A 23,496-nucleotide genomic window follows, 5' to 3' on the forward strand; every position below is an offset into this window, starting at 1 on the left:
CATGCGTTAAGTCGTATCCTTACGTAAAAGTAACAGCGGCGATACGGCGCGGCTTAACCGATAAGCCCGTGGCACGCATTTCGATACCTACTAATATGCGATCAAATGGCTGAATAATGGATGTATTTCGGCGTTATCTATGTAGCGGCGGTAGCCATCGACGTGGGATATCGAACAGCGAGTCGATATCCCTCGAGCGACGTGATTCAGATAACGAGAGGTCTCGCCAGACCAGCAGGAAAAGCAAAGGGCGTGAGACGTTCAGAAGTAAAATCACAGCCAACGTCTTCGTTAATGCATTTATGTATCTCTGGCGATCGAAACGATATCGGTCCTTCTTTGCTTTTCATTTTTCGGTCTCCGTGTTCGTCGTCGCGACCGTTACCATGCTCGATCGAAAAATCGCGGCCGTCCCTGCCGACAACGCGATGCGACGCGACGTCCGTCCATCGTCCGCAGTGTCGTGCTCGTTTCCTCGTCTCCCCTGCGCCCCTTCTCGAACTCACTCTCTTCGATATATTCACGGACGAACACGCCCGTCCAGTCGTTCAAATATTTCTCCGTCGATCAATTTACATTGCGTATTTGGTGGTTTGGTCACCACGATTCCCCGAGATCTTTCACGAGATCGATCGTTGCGTCGATCGCGATACGGTCGATCGACGGATCGTTCCATTCCGCTTATAATAGATCATAGTTTCTCTCGCGTTTCTCGTTCGTCTTAGCGTTATCCGTTTATCGATTTGGTAGCGGTCGTGAGGGACAAAGAAACGAGAGAACACGTGTCAAGCTACGTTCGAAACAGCGTCAACGAATCGTCCAAGATTCGGCCCTTCTACCAGCGACGAACCAGTCTCGGACAGATAAGAATTATCGATGAACGCGAGAACAGGGAAGAGGAAAACGCAAGCAGATCCCTAACTGTTTCGCGTTCGTGACCACGCACGTTTTTTCACCTTTCCTCTCGAAGCGAAACTCCATTTTTCACAGGCTACGTGCGGACCGAGGGTCGCTCTTTGTTTTACCTGTTCTCGAACTGAAAACCGACCAGGCAAATCTTACGACCGGTAACAGCAACAGCGGCAGAAGTAGCAGCAGCAGCAGCAGCGGCAACAACAGGTTGACCAGTGGCAGGTTGCGCCGTTGCTTTCCGGTACCAGGAACTGGTGCGGAACGACTATTCAGGGTGTTTTTTTTTTTCCTCCGGAAGATTATCTGATCCTTGCTCTCATCGCCGAAAGAACAAAATGCGACGCGACCTATCTGCGCACGATCGCGAACCTGCTACATGATCTACGCGCTGCTCTCGTTATCTCGCGGCGATCGAGGATACTTACTCGCCCCGAAAAACGAACGAACGCCCTTTCGATCCTTTCCGAGATCTTGCGGCCTTTCTTCTACGCTTCCATCGACTACGCGAGGTAACGCCACGAATAAATGTTTACTACGAGACCCGTTGTTCTACAAGCTGTACGGTCGCGTTAATCTATCCACAACGCACCACCGTGGCTCTTGCGGTTTTTTAACGCACCCCGGTTATCGCTTTCCCTCTGTCCCGTGGCGTCCAGTTCCTTCGATCGAGCGTTCGTCGTCCATTTGCCAAACGCTAGGCTCGCTGTTGTAGATAGAAACGCGACGTCATCGTTCGTCGCGTTTCGGAGCGAAAAAATTGTAACGCGCAGCCCGGAAGTTTCGCAACGTTCTCCGCACGCGCCTCCGGACTTCTTTCATTACGATCGAGAAGACGTCTAGACGAAATTTTCCAACTTTCCAAGTATTTTCATTCCAAGTGGATTTTCCAACGAATAGACCGGTTCAAGGGGAAGCTGAGTTCCATTCTCGCGGAAAATTCTCCAGGAATTTATGCTGCCGCTGCGAAGTCCACCGATTGGACGATTTCGATGAAATAAAACTGTTCGAAGAACGTATCAGCCTAATGGTATTTCACGAAACGGTCAAATGCCGAGTGGTTCGAACGAAATATTGGACAAAGTACTGGAAGAGTGGGACGACCGCACCGCAGGTAAACTAACTAAACATCCAAACGTGGTTCTATCGATAGCGGCGTACCGTCGAAAGGTCGAACGCACGATCGATTTAGGGCGCGGTGAAACCGTGAAACGAGCGGGTGGAGCGATTCCACGGAAATAAAGTTGCTGAGTGGAAAGGAAGATACAGGGTAGAAGGTAGGAGGGCTCGGAGACCGAGAGAGAAAAGAGAAAAAGGCAGCCACCACTGTCAGACCGGGAGACCCAACAAGTTCAGGTAGATGCTAATAGGAACCCATTGTTTTTTCTCTGTTTTCCCCGGACTGCATTGTTCTTGCAACGGGTCCAGTTCTGCTCATCAGTTAACATTGTCCGTACATTAGATCGGCCTTGTTCCAAATTCGAGTTGCGGTCGCGCGACCTCCTCTATCTGCGAAGAATGCAACGTTTCGATCCTGCGCACACACGCGCATATACATACGCACTGTCTTCTCGGTAGGCGGAAGAAGAACAGAAGAGAACAGAAGGAGAATAGAGAGGAAAAGGAAAGAGAATCGAAATGGAGACAAAGGTGGCGAGCAGGCGAGAAGCTGCTGCCTCGACTGGTGTAAACGAGCCTCTCGGGTGGCGGACGCGTCCAGGACGACGCAACGCTTGCCAGTTACGAGATACTTTCCTGTTTAGCCTCCCTTTATCCTTGTTGTTTGGTCGACCGAACGATCGACGGGTCGCGTAAAACAAACAAGGGTTCCTTTTCACCGAAACGAGCCTTCCTCCATAAAATATCTTCGAACGTCGTCAAACATTTCCAACGGCTAATTATCGAGAAATTTTGTAGGAGCTGATATTTGCGCCGCGTTAATCCTAAAAGTCAAGTTATTTCGAGTAGTTCACGCGATGATACGAGGTTCTCGTCGAATAACAGTTGCTGGCTGTATGTATCCGAATTATTGTCGAGATCGACGCGCTATGTCTAGGAGATCCGTACGAAACTGACGATGAAGACAAAGTAGCGACCTTCGAGACTGGACGGAGCCTCGGGATTAACCGCAAAGGGTGTCTTTAGAGAAGCAACGCGAACATACATACCCTTGGCAAATGAACAAGAGGAGGTGCCGATATCTCGAGCGTAATTTATCACCGAGCACAGACCGAGTAGAAGATCGACTAGGAAAGTTGGCGGGATGGGGCCAGGCATGGGGGCCCGGTCGTGGAACGCGAAATAGCGAAGAGACGCCGAGAGAATCGAGCGAGTTGCTCGGACCCAGCCCTCATTACCACGCCCCTAGACTTCCTAGTCATTATCTGGTTGTTCCAATAGCGAGATCAAATTTCATCACGGATTCCAGAACGGACATTCCACTGCGATAATTGGTCTTCCCTACGACCATCCGTCCGCACCGGCTGCGCTACGATCTTCCCTTCGAACGTTTTTCCATTTTTACATTTTTCCCATCGAATAAATTTATTCGGTGAAAGATTGGCGACTCGATCGGTAATCGACGCGATAGCTCGCGATGCAAAGTGGTAATTGCAACGATTTCTAAGGGACTGCGAAAACGCCAAGATCCGCGAACTGACCTCGCTGACGGACGACAGGGATAAGACCGAAGTAATTTTTTTCAAAGAATCGGGGAAGCGAAAAGTGAAACAGTACCAACGCGAGCCGCGAAGACATGGGACAAAGCTGGCAGGAGGGGCAAAGCAAACTAGACGGTTCCACTTGGGGGCTGGATGTAAATAATTAAACAGGTCCGGCGAAAACAAATATATCGTTTCGCGCAGTGTGATAGATGATGTTGCTTATTCAGCGTTCTGGATGAGGAGAAAGGTGTGGTAGACGAGGAAAAAGAGAAAGATCGCGTGGTCCGAAGAGATGGAAGAAGAACGAAGAGATTCGGGTCTCGGTAAGCTTTTAGGACCGCGTTAGCTGGACCGAGGAGAGGGTTCAAGGGCGTGCTGGACGTTTCGAGGGAAGGATGGCGAGGCAATTAGGGGACTCAGCAGGGTGCCAAAATCTTTGCCCTCTTCCTCGTCCCTCCTTCTTCGCGTTGCATCTCCTCCTACGCCTCTGCTCTCGCATTTCTGTCTCTATCCTCTGTCTGTCCCCCTTTTCGCATCCCTCACCGTTCTTACCCTCCTTCTCTTTCTCCTCTTGCTTTTCTATTTCTTTTTTTCTTCTTTTCGTTTTCATTCGAATCGATCTCGATACGTTCTTCTTCCTCTTTTCGAACGAATCAGGAAGAACAAGCATTCTCGGCCCACCTCTCAATCGTCTAACTAACCGAAAACGCCCTTTCCCGTATTTATGTCTACATATATATTATATGTGTGCGTATGTATATACCATGGTATTAATGCAGGAACCGATGTCCTCGAAGCCACACAAACGTTAATGTCGATTTTGGGGTTAGGTCCAAGCATTTCAAATATTTCGTCATAATGGTTCGACGAAGACCACGGATATTCTAAAAGAATACTAAAAATTACCTATAACGGCGTTTTCATCGTTACTATTATTAATTCGCGAGGATAAATTCCCACCAGTGTTTACATAGCGTAAGGAACATAAAATACCTTAGGGTAACAACAAGAAATATAAAGAAAAAATTAAAGTTATCTTGGTATAATTCGACAATTTCTATCTTCTCTGGTATCGAAGATCTGTACGAAGCAACCGTGTATCATGTTTCATGGTTACGAAACTTATATTTTTCGTAAAACTGTGTTTTCCAACGTTCTAACCTCTGCACTCCATTTAATTGCAATACGTTAAATCAGACGAATGCGCGAAATTGCCGGTTCTGACTGCATTTTCAAGCAACTTTGGCATGAATCGGTAAGATACGTTTCCAATGTAACTATCACTAACAAAATTGGTATCTATCGTACCGATGTGACCAGTAACTCGATACCCGCTTTCACTTTCAAACCAGTTCCGCGTATTCCGTCTGAAATTTCATCTAAAACGTATCTCAAAATCATCTTTTTCAATTTCAAATTTAATTTGATAACAAGGAGAACCATTGATTATTTCTGATTCGAGAATAGTCCGCGTAGATACTTCTGTAGGTTCTTGTTTCATTTTGATATTTTTTTTTTTTTTTATTAGTACCTTACTTTCGTAAGATATTTAGCTTACTTTTAAAGTATACTGTACGATACCAACGTTTATTACGTAAAACTGTGGAGTAAAAAATGATTACAAAAGTACGTTATTTTTTGTGATTTTTTAATTTCAATTATTTCTGTTGTAATTACAAGACATTCGTAATATCTAAAACGTTTTAGAATTAGATATATATTTAAAATACTAACGATAAATAAAACGACGATATAGAAATGTAAAAATAGTTCTCTTAATCTAGAGATACAGGTTTTTATAAAAAATGCACGGAATTAAATACTATCGCTGAGAACACTGAAAACTGAATTACAGAACTATGTCACATAACAAGGAAAACTTTGAAAGCAGATCTATAAGTTTTCGTTTGTAACTAATGTTGTCAAACAGAGTTGAAGCTCGTTTTATATCCAAATATTGCCTTGATATTATCTATATATAACAAAAAATTATATATATCCTTCCCTTGATAATCCTTGATGAATGTGTAGATTGGGCTGCATATGCATCTCTAAAATTCGAAATTCCCTGCGCAGTCTATAACCAGTTTTCGCACCCAGATACAACAAACATGTAGTTAACCAATGTAACACGAATGAAATAACTGCCAAACCGTATGACCACGATAAATGGTTAAAGTTTGGAGACATTAACTAGTCTCTACGCCAATATTGCCCTCCAAATATTGATGCTGCTAAAAACAATAAGGTACCTAAAATTCAAAGGTTATTTGAATGTCATAAACATTTTTTGCTATATTGTCATGATACGATATTGAAAACTTTTATTTACCTGCTATGACACAACGCACAAAAGCAGTGGCTGAAAACAACTACTCGTAATTCAATATAAATTTTAAAGGCTAACAGACTAATGTTAATGCAATCACAGCTTGTGCTAAAAACTAGAGTAGGAGAGAAAGTATAAAAAATGTTTGCACAACCATTAACCACCTTGCCAATAACCATACTATAAGCGGATAGTATTCTTCTGAGAAAATGTGGCGACATCCATCAAATTCTTTGTCAAACTGATAATATGGATATCTGAACTATTCAAAACAATATTCCCAAAGCCCTATATGTTTAAAGGTACTGAAATCTCCTGGTAAGATTTAATCCAATAAGGACTGAAATTAAATTAATTTAACCGTCAAAATATTTGTAAATTAACTTATGCTTGTTAAAAATATTCTGTCATATATTAAATAGTACTAAAGACATCCACTATATGTTTCAATTGATTAGCATTGAAACTTTAACGTTTGAAAATTATTTATTTATAATTAACAATAAACCTGCAATATATGTAATTACCCCACCAAGTATCGCCGCGTCTAAAAAAGCATATAATGGACAATTAATAGAGATTATTCATGTACATTTATGTTTTTCACGCAATGTAAATCAAAAAATTATATTGCTTACTCGACTGTTTGTAGTAAACCTGCCACACCTCTGATAGTGTCTATCATAGCCATGGCAGCGGTGAAAACCGGCAGTCGGCTGTGCAGCGACCATTCAACGTTTCAGTATAGCCATTAACTGAAGTCCTCTGCGATTTCGTACGGTACAACATAGGAATTATCACAGCGACTCTCCAGCGATTATATCGACCAAATACAGAATAGGCGTGACATTTGTGCTTACCGATGGTTTGCCGTTTTACCGATATGATTGCTAAGAACTCCTTTATCTACAAAAGGCTGCTGCATATTTGATATCCGAGGCTTGCATCTGATATCAGCAACCGTCAATGGGGAAGTTGCCGTCTCCACGTAGGTTAGGCCAGCCTATCTCCTACGACGAAGGGTATAAAAGGTCTGTATCAACCGAGTTCGCACCTTTACCTTTCCGATATGAAATCTCTCGTGCGTTATTGTTTCCATTGCGTTACCTGTTGTTAGCGTTATCATTGTATTATATTACCATATAAGATTTTATAAGGTCTTAATATATATTCTCATATAAGTTCTTATTAATAATTAAATATTTTATTCATTTCTTAATCCCATTTCTTCTTCGCAAGAAGAGACAGACAAGTCGAAATTATAGATTTGGTGCCCGACAATATGAGTTACAAGGACCACTGCACGCAATTCTATCGTGAAACAACACTGAGATGCAGTGTGAACATCTGCATACTGTTAAAAGCCATTCGTTAACCACGAATCTGGCGCTCCGCAGGCAATCTCGTGGATGCCGACTATAGGCAGCGCTCGTACCCACAAGCCATCTCGTTGATGCCGACTATAAGCGGTGCTCAGAAAGAATCAAACAACGGTACAGTCGAAGTTTCGATCGATATGTCGTCGTTATATCGTACGGTAGATATTGATGAGTACCATCTATACCGACTGTGGTTTCGGCCTAAAAAATAGTATCGATGAAATAGTTCTCAGTTGTATTAACCATAAATGTATATTTTTATACGCTCTAAAACAAAATATTAAAACTAATCATAATTGTTATCAATCTCAACCAATGTTTTAAAAATATTTAAACTCTCCATTCTTTTACAGAAAAATAGATAAGTGCAAAATAACGGTAGTTAATAATGTTGCTACTAAAAATTGTTTTAAGTTTTATATTTAGTTAATTAATATAAAATCTTGGTTGACTATTGTAAAAGTTATATCAATATACACATAAGGAAAACTCTTTCCTCTTTGCGTTTCCTTGACAACTGAAGTACACAAGTAGATGGTCTTTGAAACCATTACGAATTTGTGGTCAACCTTACAGCAGGCATTTCATAGAATTTTTTGCAAAAAGAGCGATTAATACATAATAACAATTGGCTGAAGTAAAACTATCTATTAATATTTATATTTATAACTATATTAAGGAAACGAGATGGCTACCAGAACGGATATGTGCCGAACGTGTAATCGTGGGCTTCACTCTTACAATATACCGGCCAGGGAAGCAGATAAAAAAGAAACTTATACTTTTGTCAAGAGTCCAAGGGCAATTTTACATGTTCAGAAGAAATATAGAAATCCACCCACGTAAGTTTTCGAAACGTTTCAAAAAATTATAAAAAAATCGCGACATTTGGTTAGGAGGTCTTTTAAAAGATCATGGGCAAGCATCAACGAAATAAATTGTTTCTATTTTTCCATCTATTTCTACCTTCTTCGCACCTTTTTCTATCGTATTTGCCAATTTTCAAACTTCTTCTTATATTCTCATGAAAACTTTCTCAATCGCCTGGAACTTTCAACGTATTCCACGTACATATATCAACTCATGAAATCTTTACACAGTTTTCTGACATGGAAAACTGCTACTACGATCGCCTATGTTCGTCGTTGTTATAGCTGGCTGTTCTTACGTTTTGCTAATCAATTTCAAACATCGCCACGCACGGCTTCTTACTTAGGACGAACGTGACACTGCGATTTATACATATAATACAAGAGAAACGAAAGGTTAATTTGTAGTAGGAAAATGTTGCAAACTTGTACCGTGATAGAGAGGAAGAAACGCGTAAACAACGTTGAACACGATGGGTAGGTTTTTCTTCAAGAATAAGAAATAAGCGGAGATAACGCAATAACGTCTATGATCGATATACACAGCAAGGTTATTAAAAGGGAAGAAGCGTAGACGAAGGACTAAATTGACGATTACACGCGATCAAGCAGTTAAAACGATGTCGTTGATCTTTGCTGGGGTATAAATACAGCGACAAAGTAAGTAGAAACGTAACGCGAACGTTTCATCTAGAAGAGGTTGACGGAGGAGGTCGGATAGTTGAGGGGAAATTCTGGTCGCGGTGCTTTGCAAAACACCAACGGACATACGTGGTCATAGTTACCACCGATTTCGAGCCCCTTTAGCATGACTTAGGCATGCGCAAAGTTCACGATGGTCAGCGTTATTGAGTGGCCGCTGGGTAAAAATATACGTGTAGCATGTCTGCGGTACATATCGGTCGATTCTAAGGACATTGTCCAGTCCGTGAACACGCTCGCACGATTGCGGATCTATTAGTGGTCATCGTGCAAGCGCTCAAATCGTCTCGTTCTTCTCGATCTATCGTCCTGGATCCGAATCACTGATCTCGATTCCACCGTCTGTTTAAAAACAGAAAAAGCAAGACAGATGAAACGTACGTACGTAGAGACCTGAAGAAAACCAACGGCAACCCGATCAATGTACCGTGTGGTTCGAAAATGCGCGGTATAAGTTACTGTAAAATTTCCTGAAAACGCCGACAACATGCCAGCTGGAATTTCCGCGTTGGCGCCCACAGCCAACGGAGATCCCTTTGATCTCGAACGAAAGAATTCTCCGGCATTTACCATTCTTCAGAAAGATGGCTTGGACACCAATCTGCCTCTTCTTCGTGCGAACGATTGCAGCGAGATGGATCGATCGGTAGTCGATGATCGTTTGGAAAACGTGAAAAACAACCTGTTTGATCGAAAACGTATCAGCAGATCGAACGATCATTTGGTCCAAGCGAATTTGCAATCGAACCAAGTGAATCCATTGAGGAGAGAAGCACGAAGCAGAAGCCAGGAAAGCTCACGATCGGTGGATAAAATACCAACGATAAAACCTAGTATGACCTTGTCTACGGAAGACTTCAACGAAGTTCTAAACGCGAAGCTGAAAAAACTTCAGGAACAGGAGCAAGAGAAGGAAGAACAGCGTAAAAGCGCAAAGAAGAGTCAAATTTTCCGTAGAAAACCATTCATCACGACCGTCAAGACAGGCGAATTTCTGATGCCACCGCCGGAAGTTGCGTCTCTTCTCGGCATCGCATCGAACTCTAACGACACCGAGGACTTCGATAGTTGTCCGCTGCGTTCCAAGTTCAAATCACTCGCGTCGTTAACCAAAAGGCCGGAAGTACGTCATAGCAGCCATATTGCCAGGTGTCCGGTTGCTCTCAAGGCCACCGTCGACTTTACTCTCGGAATGATGAACGCGACGACCATGGCTGCCTCGACCTTGGACGACCGAGCGAAGACCGCGAAGAGAAACGACGCGACGTAAGTTTGCCAACATTTTGGGAAACTTATTCTCGCTGCGTTTTATCTTACGTACTAGAGAAAGAGAGAGAGAGAGAGAGAGAGAGAGTAACACGAAAGGGTACTTAAAGTTTGCTTGTAAAGCGTTTAACAAAGCGTGTCAGGAACGGTAGAAACGAGAAGGTCGTAAATAATTTCGTTGCGTGTAAGGAGGAGACGCTGAAGATTATCGAGTGTGGTTGCGTGCACTTGAATCGTAGATACGTTTGTATACATATATACATACTGATAGTATTGTAACGTACACGTGTGTACAACTTAAAATACACCCTGATATGTAATTCATCGACGCTTGCCCAAGATTTTCAACTTAGCTCGCGAAATATGTAAGGTACCTTCGTTTCCTCCCTTTACAGCGATCAACCGATTCCTTTTGGGAATATTATGTTTGACCGTCGCGTCGTCCGGGGAAGCACGTTTGCCACTCCTCCTATCCTTGTAAGTAACGAATTGAACCAACTATCCGCAATTCGTGCACGTACATGGAAAAATACGTAATTACGCATTTGGCTTAGATCGATGGAGAACAATCGATAGCGGCAAGGCAAGCGGAAGCCAGGAGGAGAAATTTGGCGAGGAAACGAGCTCAAGCACAAGCTACCAAAGCTCTGGTCGCTAGAGCAGGTTCGCCACCGCCGGTTCCTGGTCGCAAGCACGAGCCGGTGCAAACGGAAGTTTACCTCGAAGAGGTGAGCAACGTCGCCCTATCCTCGACGATTCATCGAACTCTCCTCTCGGGTGTCTTGCAACAGCTCGTAATCGAACAGTTATATTTGGCAGCTATTCGACAAACCAGACGAAACCGATGTCGCGACACAGACAGACTACTTCTTGGATAGACCGCCAACACCGAAATATTGCCCGGATAAAGTTGGCCAAGATGCTAGTACTCAAATCGAGCCTGGTGACGTAAGTTGGAGAAAATCCAGGCGATTCTTCTTCTTGGAAATTTTACACATTTGATCGGCTATCGATCGTTCGAGCAAACAACCTTACTTTCAGCTGTTCGATTTCGACTTCGAGGTGCAACCGATTCTCGAGATGCTTGTTGGTAAAACGATAGAACAGGCATTGATAGAAGTTCTCGAAGAGGAGGAGATTGCCGCTTTGAGGGAGCAACAGAGGAAGTTCTTGGAACTACGCGCTGCGGAGAGAGCTGAAGCGCGAAGACTGGAGGAACAAGAAAGGAGGCTGAGAGAAGAGAAGGTTTGTACATCGTCGATTAATCGTTTGAAAAGTTTCGTTCTTAAGCATCGCTGTTCGAATTCGTTCGATAGGATCAACGATTAAGGCAACACGAGGACGCGATGATAGCTCGAAAGGAAACCGAAGAACGAATCGCAGCGGCTACTCTTTTAACAGGATATATAGCCGAACTTCTACCAGCGGTTCTGGAAGGTTTGAAGATGTCCGGGTTCCTGTTGGACGAAATCAAGGCTGGTTCGTGAACACTCAAGAACACTGCTACTTTTTGTGAATTAGTTCGTTCAGAAAGGTTTATTAATTTTTCTTTATTTATAATCTTTATCCGATAATTCGATAACGAAAGAAGCGTTCAGCCATTTTTCCTACTTCCTTTTTTTTCAACTAGATTAGCAACAACTCGTTCTAATAAAAAGCTGTAATATTCGTTTTCACAGATGTCGAAGAAGGTTTCATGCCGTGGTTGATGAAGGAGGTTAAAAAAGAAATGGGCTACATGATCGAAAGCAGGGAATTACTCATGGGTAAATATCGTTGATTTATTACTAACTTGGCCTGACATACTGAAAACTCCCATGATTCTAGATAATTTCGCTTTCAATTTAAATTATACAGTTGAAAATCTCGACATTGATATATGTATTATTACGTTCTCGCAAGATGAACGGTTCAAAGACAATGGAAAGTTTTAGCATACCCTTCGTACAACACGGTTTTCACCTCACCGGAAGTTTGTTCAAGATTTACAGAGGTGTTGATGACGCCTAGATAAGGACTTACCCTTCTTCGTGTACCCCTAATGAGCTTTCACTAACAAAGACAACGCACAATTGTGTGGAAGAATGCGATCCATTTCGTCCTTTATAATCTTTTAAGAAGCACAAAGAATTTAAGTCGAAACTAATAATCATAAACATCAAATTTAATCAACGACGAGATTCTGATGCAACAACGCTGCGTCGCGTTATAACGAATCAAATTCCTACTGTCGCTATCTATTGTCGCTTTAAATAGACCATAAACGATAAATCTCCAACCATTTAACCTACATTCGTAACAAATTTTTCTGTCCTCTTGTAATCTTTCAGAGATCGTCAGAGAAATTCTAGAAAATCGTGCAGAAGCATACAAAAAGCTTGGCGAAGAGTACGACGTCTCCAGGAGAAGGAAACCGTCGATGGATCATATCGAGGATGGTGGGGATGACCCAAATTTCGTAAATTACGAACCACCCGTTATCGAAAATTCAGACGCCGTTTAGTCAACCAAACATTCTCGTACGTAAAGTTAACGAAATAAGCTCCTATACTAACGCGTTACGAACTGTCATCGAGCGATCGACGAAGTCGGTGAATTTTTTACTATTCGGATCGTCCTTTGCCAAAGCTTTGATACTCGTTGATCTTGCGACTGAAAAACGAGCATATCATAGTTAGCTTTCGGATTTAGGGACACCTCCACCAGCACCGGAGCAATCCCCATCTCACTGGCTTCTACATTAAGCAGTGTACACAGCTGCGAGACAAATCCATCTCGTCCGGTTGCGCTCCGTGACAGGTCACCGCCGCGTTTTCGATCCCCATAGCAAACACCAACTACCACAACCGTATTCCACGAAAATCCATCAGAAATTAATTATCCGTTTTCTAATATATCCGTCCGTGCTGGACTTTTAAAAACAATTCTATCTTCTTCTATTAATTCTCACACGTGGAACAATGACAATTTATTAATTACTCTTTCCAGGTTCGTTTCGAATCGAGGAAGAACAAGGACGAGTCGATCGACTGAGATTCATAGGAGAACAAAACATTCACAATGATAATTAGTTTCACGAAAGATACTTCAATTGATGCAAATAAACGAAATGTTTATTACTTATATTACTTATATTATATATTACTTGTATCGTATATTACTTATGTTCCTTTTATTTTCCTCTATTCTTTCGGTGTAACTTCTGACCGACAAACTTTCCCTTCGTATAATTTAGGAAAAATCGAGCTCCATATATTTCTCGTCAATTTATCTTTTTATCTTTTATTGTACACGGAAATGCAGCTGTGCAGGCGATCGTTAAGTCGAAAATACGAACGTCGCTAAAACCGTCCGGCGTAATTTTACTTGTCAGCTCGTCTGTTATTTCAGATTACAAAGATAAACTATGCGCACTTCGGAAGAAACTCGAATACAACGTGCAATCCTATTTTTCTCTCGTATAATTATACATTGTTTCTAACAGAGATAGGTAAAAATAAAAAAACCAATTCTTGGGTATTTTAGAGAAAAATAAGGTTCTTATCTTCGAAAAATGAAAGTTATAGCAGCAGTAAAATATACTAAACAGGCGTATACCTGGCGCCATCGACATCTGTACCGTGCGACTCGTGCCTCGGTCTACTACGTATACCTGTGCCTATGTGCCTTTTGGAAAGGCACAGGTGAAATTAGGGTTGATCCTTAGAGTGCTGAATACTCGCAGCCCGTTAATCGAACTCCGTTAATCGACTATTCAAAGCGCAAATCGTAATAAGTTATAGTAATTCTTTTGCACGAGATTAAATGATTCAAGAGCGTTATTTTTTAGTATTAATTATTTATTATAAACATCGAAATTGACAATAAACTAGAATTTGGGTAATAAACTAGAAGACAATAAACTAAAAAACTAAATTTAAGACAAGTTAATAATTCAGTTGTGTGTGAAAAATTTCAAAACAATTATCGATACATAATCCGACATCGCATTTTCCGCATTCGTATCGCGTGTCGCTCCTTCTCTTATTGTTCGCACAAACAACACATTTTTTTCTTGATAATTGCGTTGTGCCGGCACGATTAGACGAACGAAATGGTAAATCCTCAGATTTCCTTCTCTTCCTCTCTTTCCTCCTCCTAACGAGCTTCTTCTACGTTGGAAATATTTTCGTAAAATGTCTCTTATCAACGCTAAATGAAATTCACTAAATTTTTGTTGCGAAGCAGTAGATTTTTGATATAAAATATATGCATTATATATAAGGAATGCATTTATATTTATCTCGCACAAACGTAATAGTATCACTTCTGCGTAGGTGTTCGGAAAAATTGACAAACGCATATATGCGTCCTTAGTCCATGCCGAACACTTACAGAAAACGCATATATGTGTCCTTAGTCCACACCGATAGCTTTCGCCAGACGCATATATGCGATAATAACACTCTAAGGGTTAAAACCGTCCTTTCATTTGGTCAAAGAAAGAGTTACAAGCGCACCGTCGATTTCCGTTACGGCAAAAACAAACTTAAACTGCGATAATATCCATCGAGACAACGATCTACAGTGAGATCCGTTATAACGAGACGTGACAAAATGCACGCGTACCGAGCGAAAATTCAAAGTCGATTTTCTCGAAAACAAAGCCTCGAACGAAAAATTTTTATTCTATATTTTCGACTTCTTTTTTCGCGTAGAATCACCCCCTTTCCGCTTGTACCACCAGTTACCAACCACCCTGTATATTTACCAATATACACGTACACTTGCAAATTTTTTTTTTACGTTACGTCGTGTGTCATTATATGCCGCTGCTTTCCTCGCTGAAATTTATTCGTATTCATATTCGAAAAGGAGAGGAAAGAAACAGAATGCGAGAATTAAAAAGAAAAGATTGAACGATGTTCTCTCGAAATGAGATAAGATTCGTCGGTACACCGCGAAAGTAAAAAAAACCTGTCAGGCTCAATCAGGATTAAATAGACGATAATAGGATGAGGTTTCATGGTGAATTGAGATCGGCACAGTTTTAAAAAGCCACCCACCCTCTTAAACCACGCACCCCTTCCGGCGATGAACACGACAAGGTGAGGGGAGCCATATCGTATTGGATTAAATTAAGCGCAGTAAGGAGAGGGAGGAATTGTCCCGATACCTTGCATTATATGCACAAAACTCGTGTGCCAAGTGAATCGTGTTTTTAGGGAGATTCAAGAAGGGAGTACCGTGATAGAGTCTAATCGGTCATAGGGGGTTCCTACGCTGTTCCACCATGTGATCCATGCCACCTGTATTTCAGCACGTTTCTTTTATCTATCAATACGCGGGTAACCTTCGTTGCGAACATTCCTCTCAAAATGATCTCTTTTTCTACAACTTACGCAACTGCCACTCAATGGTCGGCTCAAGGAACGTCTTTAAAGTAAAAACTAAATACTAAAACGAAATATCGTTAACGTCTACGAATAAGCATACGAATAAGCAGAGGGAAATATTTTTCGAACAACAGTTAGCCGATAATCGAAAAGTTCGATGCTGCAAGTGAAATGGGAACTTGGTCAGACTTCGCGTATTTGTCTGTGTTAAATCATCGAATGAAGTGACTCCCTTAAAATCAAGTAAACAATACCTAATGGTATATAATGGTTAAATAGGAACCTGAACGCGGGGTGAAGCATTCTCAGTAATAGTGTTATAGGGTATTCGATCGGCACGTGTCACGTTACAGAACACTCGACGTCGAGAGACACGAGCAATATGTCAACGACACGTGACCGAAGCAACGAAGTTTTAACTGCAACAAATCTCAACGTGCCTTTACATGTACTCGTTGTCATCTTTATCTGTAGATTATTTTTTATCTTTAAATTAAATCCACGACTGGCAAACAACTGGTATTTGCAAAGATTCTTCGCAAATATTAACAACACGCGAACCAGTGTCTCGTTGGAAGAGCTATCAGAAGCATATTTTCGACACTTGCAGAACCAAAACGAATCATATTTATAGTCACCTCCCCGTAAAGCCAACCATAACTCAGCCTTTACCCTGTAACATACAACTTGAATTATATCTATAGAATCTCGTAATAGGGCGCTGAACAATAAGATTTGTTACGTCTCTGTGTATCGAAGGGATCGCGCTTGGATTTTCGATACCACCTAAGGCTCGAAGCCAAAGATTTGTACTTAAGTTTCCCTATGGAGTATTGAAATTCATACTGATCGTCTAACGATCGAACGATATAAAGAAGCCTTTAAGTAAAATTAGGACAGAGCGTATGGACGATGCGTTGAAAAAGGAATGTACGGAAAAGTCGTTGTTGAAAATCTATCGCAAGGCACGTGACGTTGCAAGTGCCTTCGTAAACGGTATATACTTCTGTCACAGTACGCGTTGCAAGTAACAGAGCATGGACGCGCAAACTGAACAGGGTGTTTCTTACAGACTTGTTCTGAGCGTCGCACGAGGGGCAGGCAATAATACGTAGATGATAATCGCGATATTAATATCGCATTGGGAAGCGCGCACATGCGTGCAAGGGTCCATTGGTCACGGAGGAACACTTGTTCGCTGACTGGCTTGCGGTTCTTTCAATGCACCCTGATTTTAGAAAGAGACAACGAGAGGGTGGAACTGCAAGTTCGGACGATGGCAAGAACTATCTAAGAGACGAACTAAGCCATCATGGAAATGCTATCAACGAAACGCAACAAAGATTTTTATTTTTTAAGTACCATGCATTTCGCAATAAGGAATCGTTCTTCCTTTAAAAAAGGACACAACCTTACAACGACAGATACAACGGAAGGCAACCTGTCGTGTGTCAATCCTCTGCATTGATCTGATTTGTAAAACAATCTACGATAATTAATAAATTACGAAGAACAAGTTCGAGAAAAAGTTTCTGCGCTTACGTCGGCTCGAAACAGAAAGTATAAAAGATTCGAAGAACGCTTGCCACAACTTAGCTCGGTTCGCAATATTATGTGGTTGATGGCAAAAGACCACTTGTGCTTGAGTTTCGAGGGACCAGGACAAGGGTTGGTACAAGGGATGGTGCAGCTTGTGAACACTCGTGTCATTCCCTGGTCCGGCACCATTCATCCGGCATGAATCACTTCACCCGCGGAGGAGATCCATCGAGGAAATGTTATGCCCTTCCTTTGGTTATCTTTCCTTCGGTTTAACAAATATGTTACTTTGGTTGCACCAATCCTTACCCTAAGATCGAAACGAAAATGCGAATTAAATGTTCTTTTAATCAGCTGTCTAGTAGATACGTTTGTTGAAAATGTTAATGTACCTATCCTAAATACAGCAATTGGAGAAGGTTTAAGCGATAATACCGTAGCAGTAATTTATCACGAATAACAATCTAGTCCTTATCGGAAACTAAATTGCTGTAATAACGTTGAAACGCCTCTCTAACAGATTTAGATAAATATCAAGCAACCTCGGTCGGTACTAGGTATTAGTACTAGAGATACCTGTAACTATGTAACTGCAAACAAGTCATATCGAAGATGGAGGCGCTCATTAGGCTTGCAAAGCGTTTTTCAACTTCTTTGACTGTCCCAAGTTCAAATCTCAGAAGGCAGCAACTCATCAAAAAGAATTACTGTTCGCCGAGAATAGTTTTCGTCAAATCACGTACACATATAGACACATATGCATACGTGTACGTAACTTATTAGGTCGAGCCAAGTCTACTATCGTAGATTGTTTTACAAATCAGATCAATGCAGAGGGTTGACACACGACAGGTTGTCTTCCGTTGTATCTGTCGTTGTAAGGTTGTATCCTTTTTTAAAGGGGTATTCTGGTCTAGAAATTTGAAAAAATCGAAAATTTTTTTTTCATGTTTCCAAAGTTTAGACATTCAAGAATATGCCCTTAAAAGGATTTTTCAAAATTTCAATTATTTTATGAGTTACAGCCATTTTTGTGACGCGGTATCTGCTCCGGTCCGACCGGAACAAATGGACAGTAGACGGTAGACGTTGCCCGAATAAACTTGTCTCGAAACTTTAAACGCGTTTTTCTCGAAACTACTTTTTTCGAGTTAGCGTGCACGATATCTCAAGTTCTAATGAACCGATTTATTTTAAATTTGGTCTGAATATTTCTTATATACTCCTCCTATCGTCCGGACCACGCTCAGCTCAAAATCTTTGATATTACTATTTTTCAAATGGCCGTCATTCTGTGAAAAAATGTTGTATTGACTTTTCCAAGGTTCAGACGATAGCGGCATCCATACTAATTAAGAATCCGTTCGCATTTTTTATTTCAGATGACCAGAAGGGTCGATATCATGCACGCCACGACACCCCATTTTTTTGGCAGCACCCATTTTGCCAGCTCGTAACTTTTTAAATATTGAGTTGTATTTTTCAGTGAATTTTTTACGTAATCTCGAAATATCAATAAACAAATGCTAAAAAAAAGGATAGCAAAAATATTTTTTGTTTCGCTTGTACAGAGCTTCAAAAATCGTCCGAAATTCATGCCTCTAGACCAGAATACCCCCTTAAAGGAAGAACGATTCCTTATTGCGAAATGCATCGAACTTAAAAGGTAAAAATCTTTCTTGCGTTTCGTTGATAGTGTAAGTCGGTATACATATACATTATAAGCAAAAAGAGTACTTTTGCGAAAAGAAGAGAATCGGTCATCGGAGATAAGTCAAAATCCAAATTGCAATAGGTTAACTCGCGAGGAGAACGTAAAGATCGAAGAACGATTAGGTAAATCCAAGCGATATCGTTCGATCGCGATCTACGCACGCGTGCGAGAAGAATGAGCCACTTAATTTCCTAATCAACAGTTGATTCAGATGCACCTTTCGGCAGCATCCCCCATCCTCGATATGGGAGCTATGTTGGTTTGCAGCTGAGCCAAACAATGTCCTTTCACATGAGGCTTTTATAGCCCCATGAAACACTCAGTCAGGACTGGCTCCTGGTGACGGCTGCATGACCTGTACGTGTCACGTGCTCCGTAATCACAATCAAACGCGAACCAAGATCGACGATGATCCAGAGAAAAAGTATATAGTTCGAAAGAATAGATGTAGGAGATCTAGCGTTGAATATCGATATTTTGACCAACTATAAATTTATAGCGGTAACCGTGGTGCTGAACTATCGAACACGCATGATTCCTTTGAAACCATGAGAAAATTAAATGATACGGCGATAAGTGAAATGTTACAGAAATCGTTCTTATTTACACGATTGTAGACAAAATATATACATTTGCATTTTTCAACGATATTTCAACAAGATCTTTAAACATGTCAGAGATTACGGAGAATAAGTCATTCATAAACAGTAGTAGGGTCAAACAATCAGGCGCTTATGATATTTACAATTAGCTTTGAACAGTAAAAAGGATCACAACCGTGGGATTGTTATAACCATCGCTTAACCATTACTTTGTTCGGTTAAGGATATAATTTTCTCCGTATACCTGTGGTAACAAGTTCGTTAAACTCGTGTTAAACGTCTCGAAATCAGGAAAAGTAGGGGCGGTCAATTAGTGGAATTATTCTTCTTAAGCTTCGTTCCGGAAGGCTGGTTTTTAACGTATTGTCAGGTAAAAGTTACCTGAAACAATGAATCACGCGAACCATTGTAGAATAAGTTTCACAAATGTATTTAAATCTACTCGTTGTTATAAACGATTACAATAACAATATCTGATTATTAATTTAATTTTATTTAAATTGAATATTAATCAATTGAAATAAATTGATATTGAATATTGAATATTGAATATTGAATATTATTGAATCGAATAAATTGATATTAATCAATTTAACAAACGAAAATTATTGAATCTTTTAGCGTAACGCTGAAGTAACGTTCGAAGATAATTTCAAAATTGTTAAGTATACCTTGCGTTTTCTCGAAATCTCTGAAAAGCCCCGCCTCGTTCATTAACGTTAACCACACCCATACCTACCTTTACATCCCCAAAATTTTGTAAAGCATCAGGATTTGCAAGTCGTAAGCACATGGGCCGATTTAACATTGGCCAGTCCTTTAAATACAATTACACGTATACTAACAGTGGTGTGGGGTGTAACAGTGGAGGGGAGCGAGTGTCTAACCCCCTGGTACTGAATTCGGGGTACGAGCCCACCGAATATTTAAGCCACGTGCGGAATGCAGTTGGAACTTAGTTGACAGATCGACATCGTGTTATCATCATCGAGAAACTTTAATACCGACTAAGATCAGTGTTAGCCATATCGAAATTGACCTATCGTTTTTGCGTGAAGTATCTAGTGCAGTGAGGACAATTTGATGATGAACAGTGAAGCGTACAGACAGATCGTTTTATCCCAAGGATATTTAAACAGACCTATCGTCAGAGCTGCTGGACCCATTGGAAAAGATTCTTCGACGGAGATCGTTGATGTGAAAGAACTGTCTCAGGATATTACATCGGGAATTCAATATGTACGTATTAAAAATACAGTTTGTGATATCGAAATAGGCTCCCGGAATAGAAAAGCGAATTCGTGTAAATTATTTCAACCGAATCGATGGATTGCAGGTTGAAATTATCGATGACGAAGGTCGCCTGATTTGCGCAAATAGGTTGGTGAGCACTCCTTGCTGGTTAAAAATCATCGAATTTGCAAATGACTGTCAGGCCTGTAACGTGCTTTTGATGGCTACAACCGAGGGTGTAATACTGAGAACGATAAGGGACATAAATCCCGGTGAACCACTGCTGATATGGTTTACCGAAAATATTCTCGCTATGTTGAATATACCATTCTTGACACCATGTAACATACAAGGTAAAGCATATATCAGCAAATAGGATAGAATAAAAGTAGGAAGCGATGGAATTGCGTAATCAGCGAATAAGCATTTTGTAAAATTGTACCTAAAGACGTGTATATTATTGATTTCAGATCAGAATCGCTACATTTGTCACATATGCAACAACTCGTTCGAGTTCCCAAATCCTTTGAAGATACATTTAGCCCTAATGTGCAATCGACTGGACAGTAATCATCTTTGGTCCATGCTAGGCAAAGAGTTCAACTTGGCGCCGAGACCAAGCTTGTATCTCAACCTGCTCCCCAATCCGATTTTCAAATTCGAACTGACCAGATTGTCGCAAACTCCGTCTGCCAGGACATCACCGGCCTCAATAAGAACCATGGATAATACCGTTCAGCTTGCAGATAACAATTTATCGGAGTGTTCCGATCATCCCTCTCCATCTTCTTCAAATTCGCTACCTTTTAATTCTTCATCCACGCAAATTTCACCAAGCATGTCGACAAGAGAGTCTTCTATAACGAGAGATATACTTCATCGACAGTCTGCTTTCCAGCCATACTCGAATCAAAACAACATCTTTAAGAAGATCTATCCACTAACAAGGAACGAGACTGTTTTAACGCCCTACAATATTCAAACGACCGCCGCACCGATCAGTACCGACGTTCATGCAGCACAAGTGGAAACCATAGTCAGCAATCTCGGTAAATCGAAGCAAGGACACCTCTGCATTTATTGTGGAAAAGTTTACTCGAGGAAATATGGTTTAAAAATCCACATCAGGTTAGTATACCTTTCAGAGTTTCGTTTTATCTAGTATCTAACTTACGCGCTCCAAGGTTTCGACTTTCTTCTCAAAGCAATCATTCTCTATTTTCGACGAATTTCTTATCGAAAAGTTCATCACGAAAAATATTCGTGGAAAATATTTCTGAATTTTGCATTCTTTCTATTCGCAGAACCCATACCGGTTACAAACCCTTAAAATGCAAATATTGCCTGCGACCATTCGGAGATCCTAGCAATTTGAATAAACACGTACGGCTACACGCGGATGGCGAAACACCATACAGGTGTGACTTATGTGGAAAAGTTTTGGTCAGAAGAAGAGATCTTGAGAGGCATTTAAAATCGAGACACCAAGAAAACGTAAACGAGAGTACGGATACTTCGTCTGATGGCGCTGACGTTTAAGTAGAAAAAGAGAAGATATTACGCGCTACAATGGGCTTATAGAACTCTAATCATCTTTGATGTCAGAGATAATTTGCTCATATGTAGTTATAAAGGGAATTTCCCATGAACGTCATTTATCTTATAAATTGTCGTCGAAGCTGACGCGCTAATAGGAGAGCTGGTTTCCTTATGATAAATTTTATGATCAAAAATTAATTATTTTTTTAATATTCGAAATAATTGTAAATATTTTATTATGTAAATGTTTAATTATAATAAGAAATTTAAATGAATGCAGGATGTTCAATATAAAAAATATATTTAAGTACGCATCATAGTATATGTAACGATACTCGATAAGCAAGTACACCACCACTCGACACTAAGTAGTACTAGACGACGGCAACGCAGGGTTACGCCTTAGATTTCGAACTACACCACCACTCGACACTAAGTAGTACTAGACGACGGCAACGCAGGGTTACGCCTTAGATTTCGAACGTTTGGGACCCGGGTTCTCAAGTCCCAGCGACTGGACTCCGATTTTTCTTTCACGCATCTAAATTAAAAGAAAAACCGGAGTTACCCCGACAGCAACATCTATAGCCAGCAGCTGTATTACCACGGACAACATTTTTCAGAAAATATCATACATTATGATTCATTGATTCTGATAATTATTCGTTGTGATACATAAAGCTCTGGTTAAAGTATGAGCCTTGCACTTAAAAATTTTAGAAATAGGGCCATTTGTTATCTTAATATATAATCGAAATATTATAGTGAAATTGTTATTTTATATTTATTGATCGATAGATGTCTGTCATCTCGCATCAATATACCTTTATAGCTAAATATACTAAGCCTTTAAAGTAATTTCTTTGATGTTTTTTTTAAATAGCTAACAAGAAATTAGAACCGTATATAAAATATGTAAAAATCGATCGTTCTAGTCCAGATATAAGATGTATTATACAAACTGAATGTATTACATAATATATGACACCGATCTATCTACCTAAAACGTATGTCACATTTATTTATGTGATCAAAAAATGAAAAATCATAATTGTCAAACATACATGATACCAGCACCTGTTAACACTCATGAAGAATTAATAACGTCACAGCCATGTATATATATACATACATACATATGTATATATATGAACATTGTGTGGTTAAATAAATAATTACAAGTAATTCACGTGTGAAGTTTTTTTCTAAATGCAAAAGTTTTGTTAATTTTGCATGTCTGAGACACAGACTGAATTTCTTGAACACTTTTATTTCAATCAAGTTAATTATTTTCGTTAAGAGAACTTAAATTCGCGTAGCTTTATTTAAATCTAGCAACTGTAGACAATAAAGAGGACGCTACTAAAACATTTCGAT

At 40.5% G+C, this 23,496-nt stretch overlaps 3 protein-coding genes across 4 annotated transcripts; 2 read left to right on the top strand and 1 right to left on the bottom strand.

The window, feature by feature from the left end:
- Window positions 1-5,544: 5,544 nt before the first annotated feature.
- LOC138179121 (uncharacterized) lies at window positions 5,545-6,826 on the bottom strand. The gene is given in 5 exon segments (XM_069111572.1): window positions 5,545-5,824; window positions 5,905-6,213; window positions 6,216-6,263; window positions 6,392-6,448; window positions 6,781-6,826. Coding segments are annotated over 5 exon segments (723 nt in total). The 3' UTR covers window positions 5,545-5,561.
- Window positions 6,827-9,046: 2,220 nt separating this feature from the next.
- Window positions 9,047-13,756, top strand: Rsph3 (Radial spoke head protein 3). 2 transcript variants are annotated; one of them, XM_069111325.1, is made up of 9 exons: window positions 9,047-10,117; window positions 10,513-10,594; window positions 10,672-10,845; window positions 10,937-11,065; window positions 11,159-11,362; window positions 11,434-11,596; window positions 11,797-11,883; window positions 12,448-12,645; window positions 13,106-13,756. In XM_069111325.1, the coding sequence occupies exons 1-8, from the start codon at window positions 9,339-9,341 to the stop codon at window positions 12,618-12,620; spliced, it is 1,791 nt and encodes a 596-aa protein (XP_068967426.1). In that variant the 5' UTR covers window positions 9,047-9,338; the 3' UTR covers window positions 12,621-12,645; window positions 13,106-13,756. The 2 variants fall into 2 exon arrangements, with proteins under 2 accessions (XP_068967426.1, XP_068967428.1); XM_069111327.1 differs by lacking the exons at window positions 12,448-12,645; window positions 13,106-13,756 and having other exon boundaries at window positions 11,434-11,651; window positions 11,797-11,881.
- Window positions 13,757-20,433: 6,677 nt separating this feature from the next.
- On the top strand, window positions 20,434-22,206 carry Prdm13 (PR/SET domain 13). Its single transcript, XM_069111573.1, has 4 exons — window positions 20,434-20,586; window positions 20,684-20,933; window positions 21,051-21,708; window positions 21,885-22,206. Exons 1-4 carry the CDS (start codon window positions 20,434-20,436, stop codon window positions 22,117-22,119), a joined length of 1,296 nt encoding a protein of 431 aa, XP_068967674.1. The 3' UTR covers window positions 22,120-22,206.
- Window positions 22,207-23,496: the final 1,290 nt, after the last annotated feature.

Source organism: Bombus flavifrons, chromosome 4 (genome assembly GCF_040668555.2).
Source record: "Bombus flavifrons isolate JBK064 chromosome 4, iyBomFlav1_principal, whole genome shotgun sequence".
Classification (NCBI taxonomy): domain Eukaryota; kingdom Metazoa; phylum Arthropoda; class Insecta; order Hymenoptera; family Apidae; genus Bombus; species Bombus flavifrons.

What these genes read in the sequence shown, in the direction of transcription:
- Prdm13 (XM_069111573.1), top strand. Translation starts at nt 20,434, where the DNA reads ATGAACAGTGAAGCGTACAGACAGATCGTTTTATCCCAAGGATATTTA. An exon ending in GACACCATGTAACATACAAG is followed by an intron (nt 20,934 to 21,050) that starts GTAAAGCATATA and finishes TATTGATTTCAG; the next exon opens with ATCAGAATCGCTACATTTGT. An exon ending in GGTTTAAAAATCCACATCAG is followed by an intron (nt 21,709 to 21,884) that starts GTTAGTATACCT and finishes TTCTATTCGCAG; the next exon opens with AACCCATACCGGTTACAAAC.
- Rsph3 (XM_069111325.1), top strand. Translation starts at nt 9,339, where the DNA reads ATGCCAGCTGGAATTTCCGCGTTGGCGCCCACAGCCAACGGAGATCCC. An exon ending in CTCAAATCGAGCCTGGTGAC is followed by an intron (nt 11,066 to 11,158) that starts GTAAGTTGGAGA and finishes CCTTACTTTCAG; the next exon opens with CTGTTCGATTTCGACTTCGA. An exon ending in AAGCAGGGAATTACTCATGG is followed by an intron (nt 11,884 to 12,447) that starts GTAAATATCGTT and finishes GTAATCTTTCAG; the next exon opens with AGATCGTCAGAGAAATTCTA.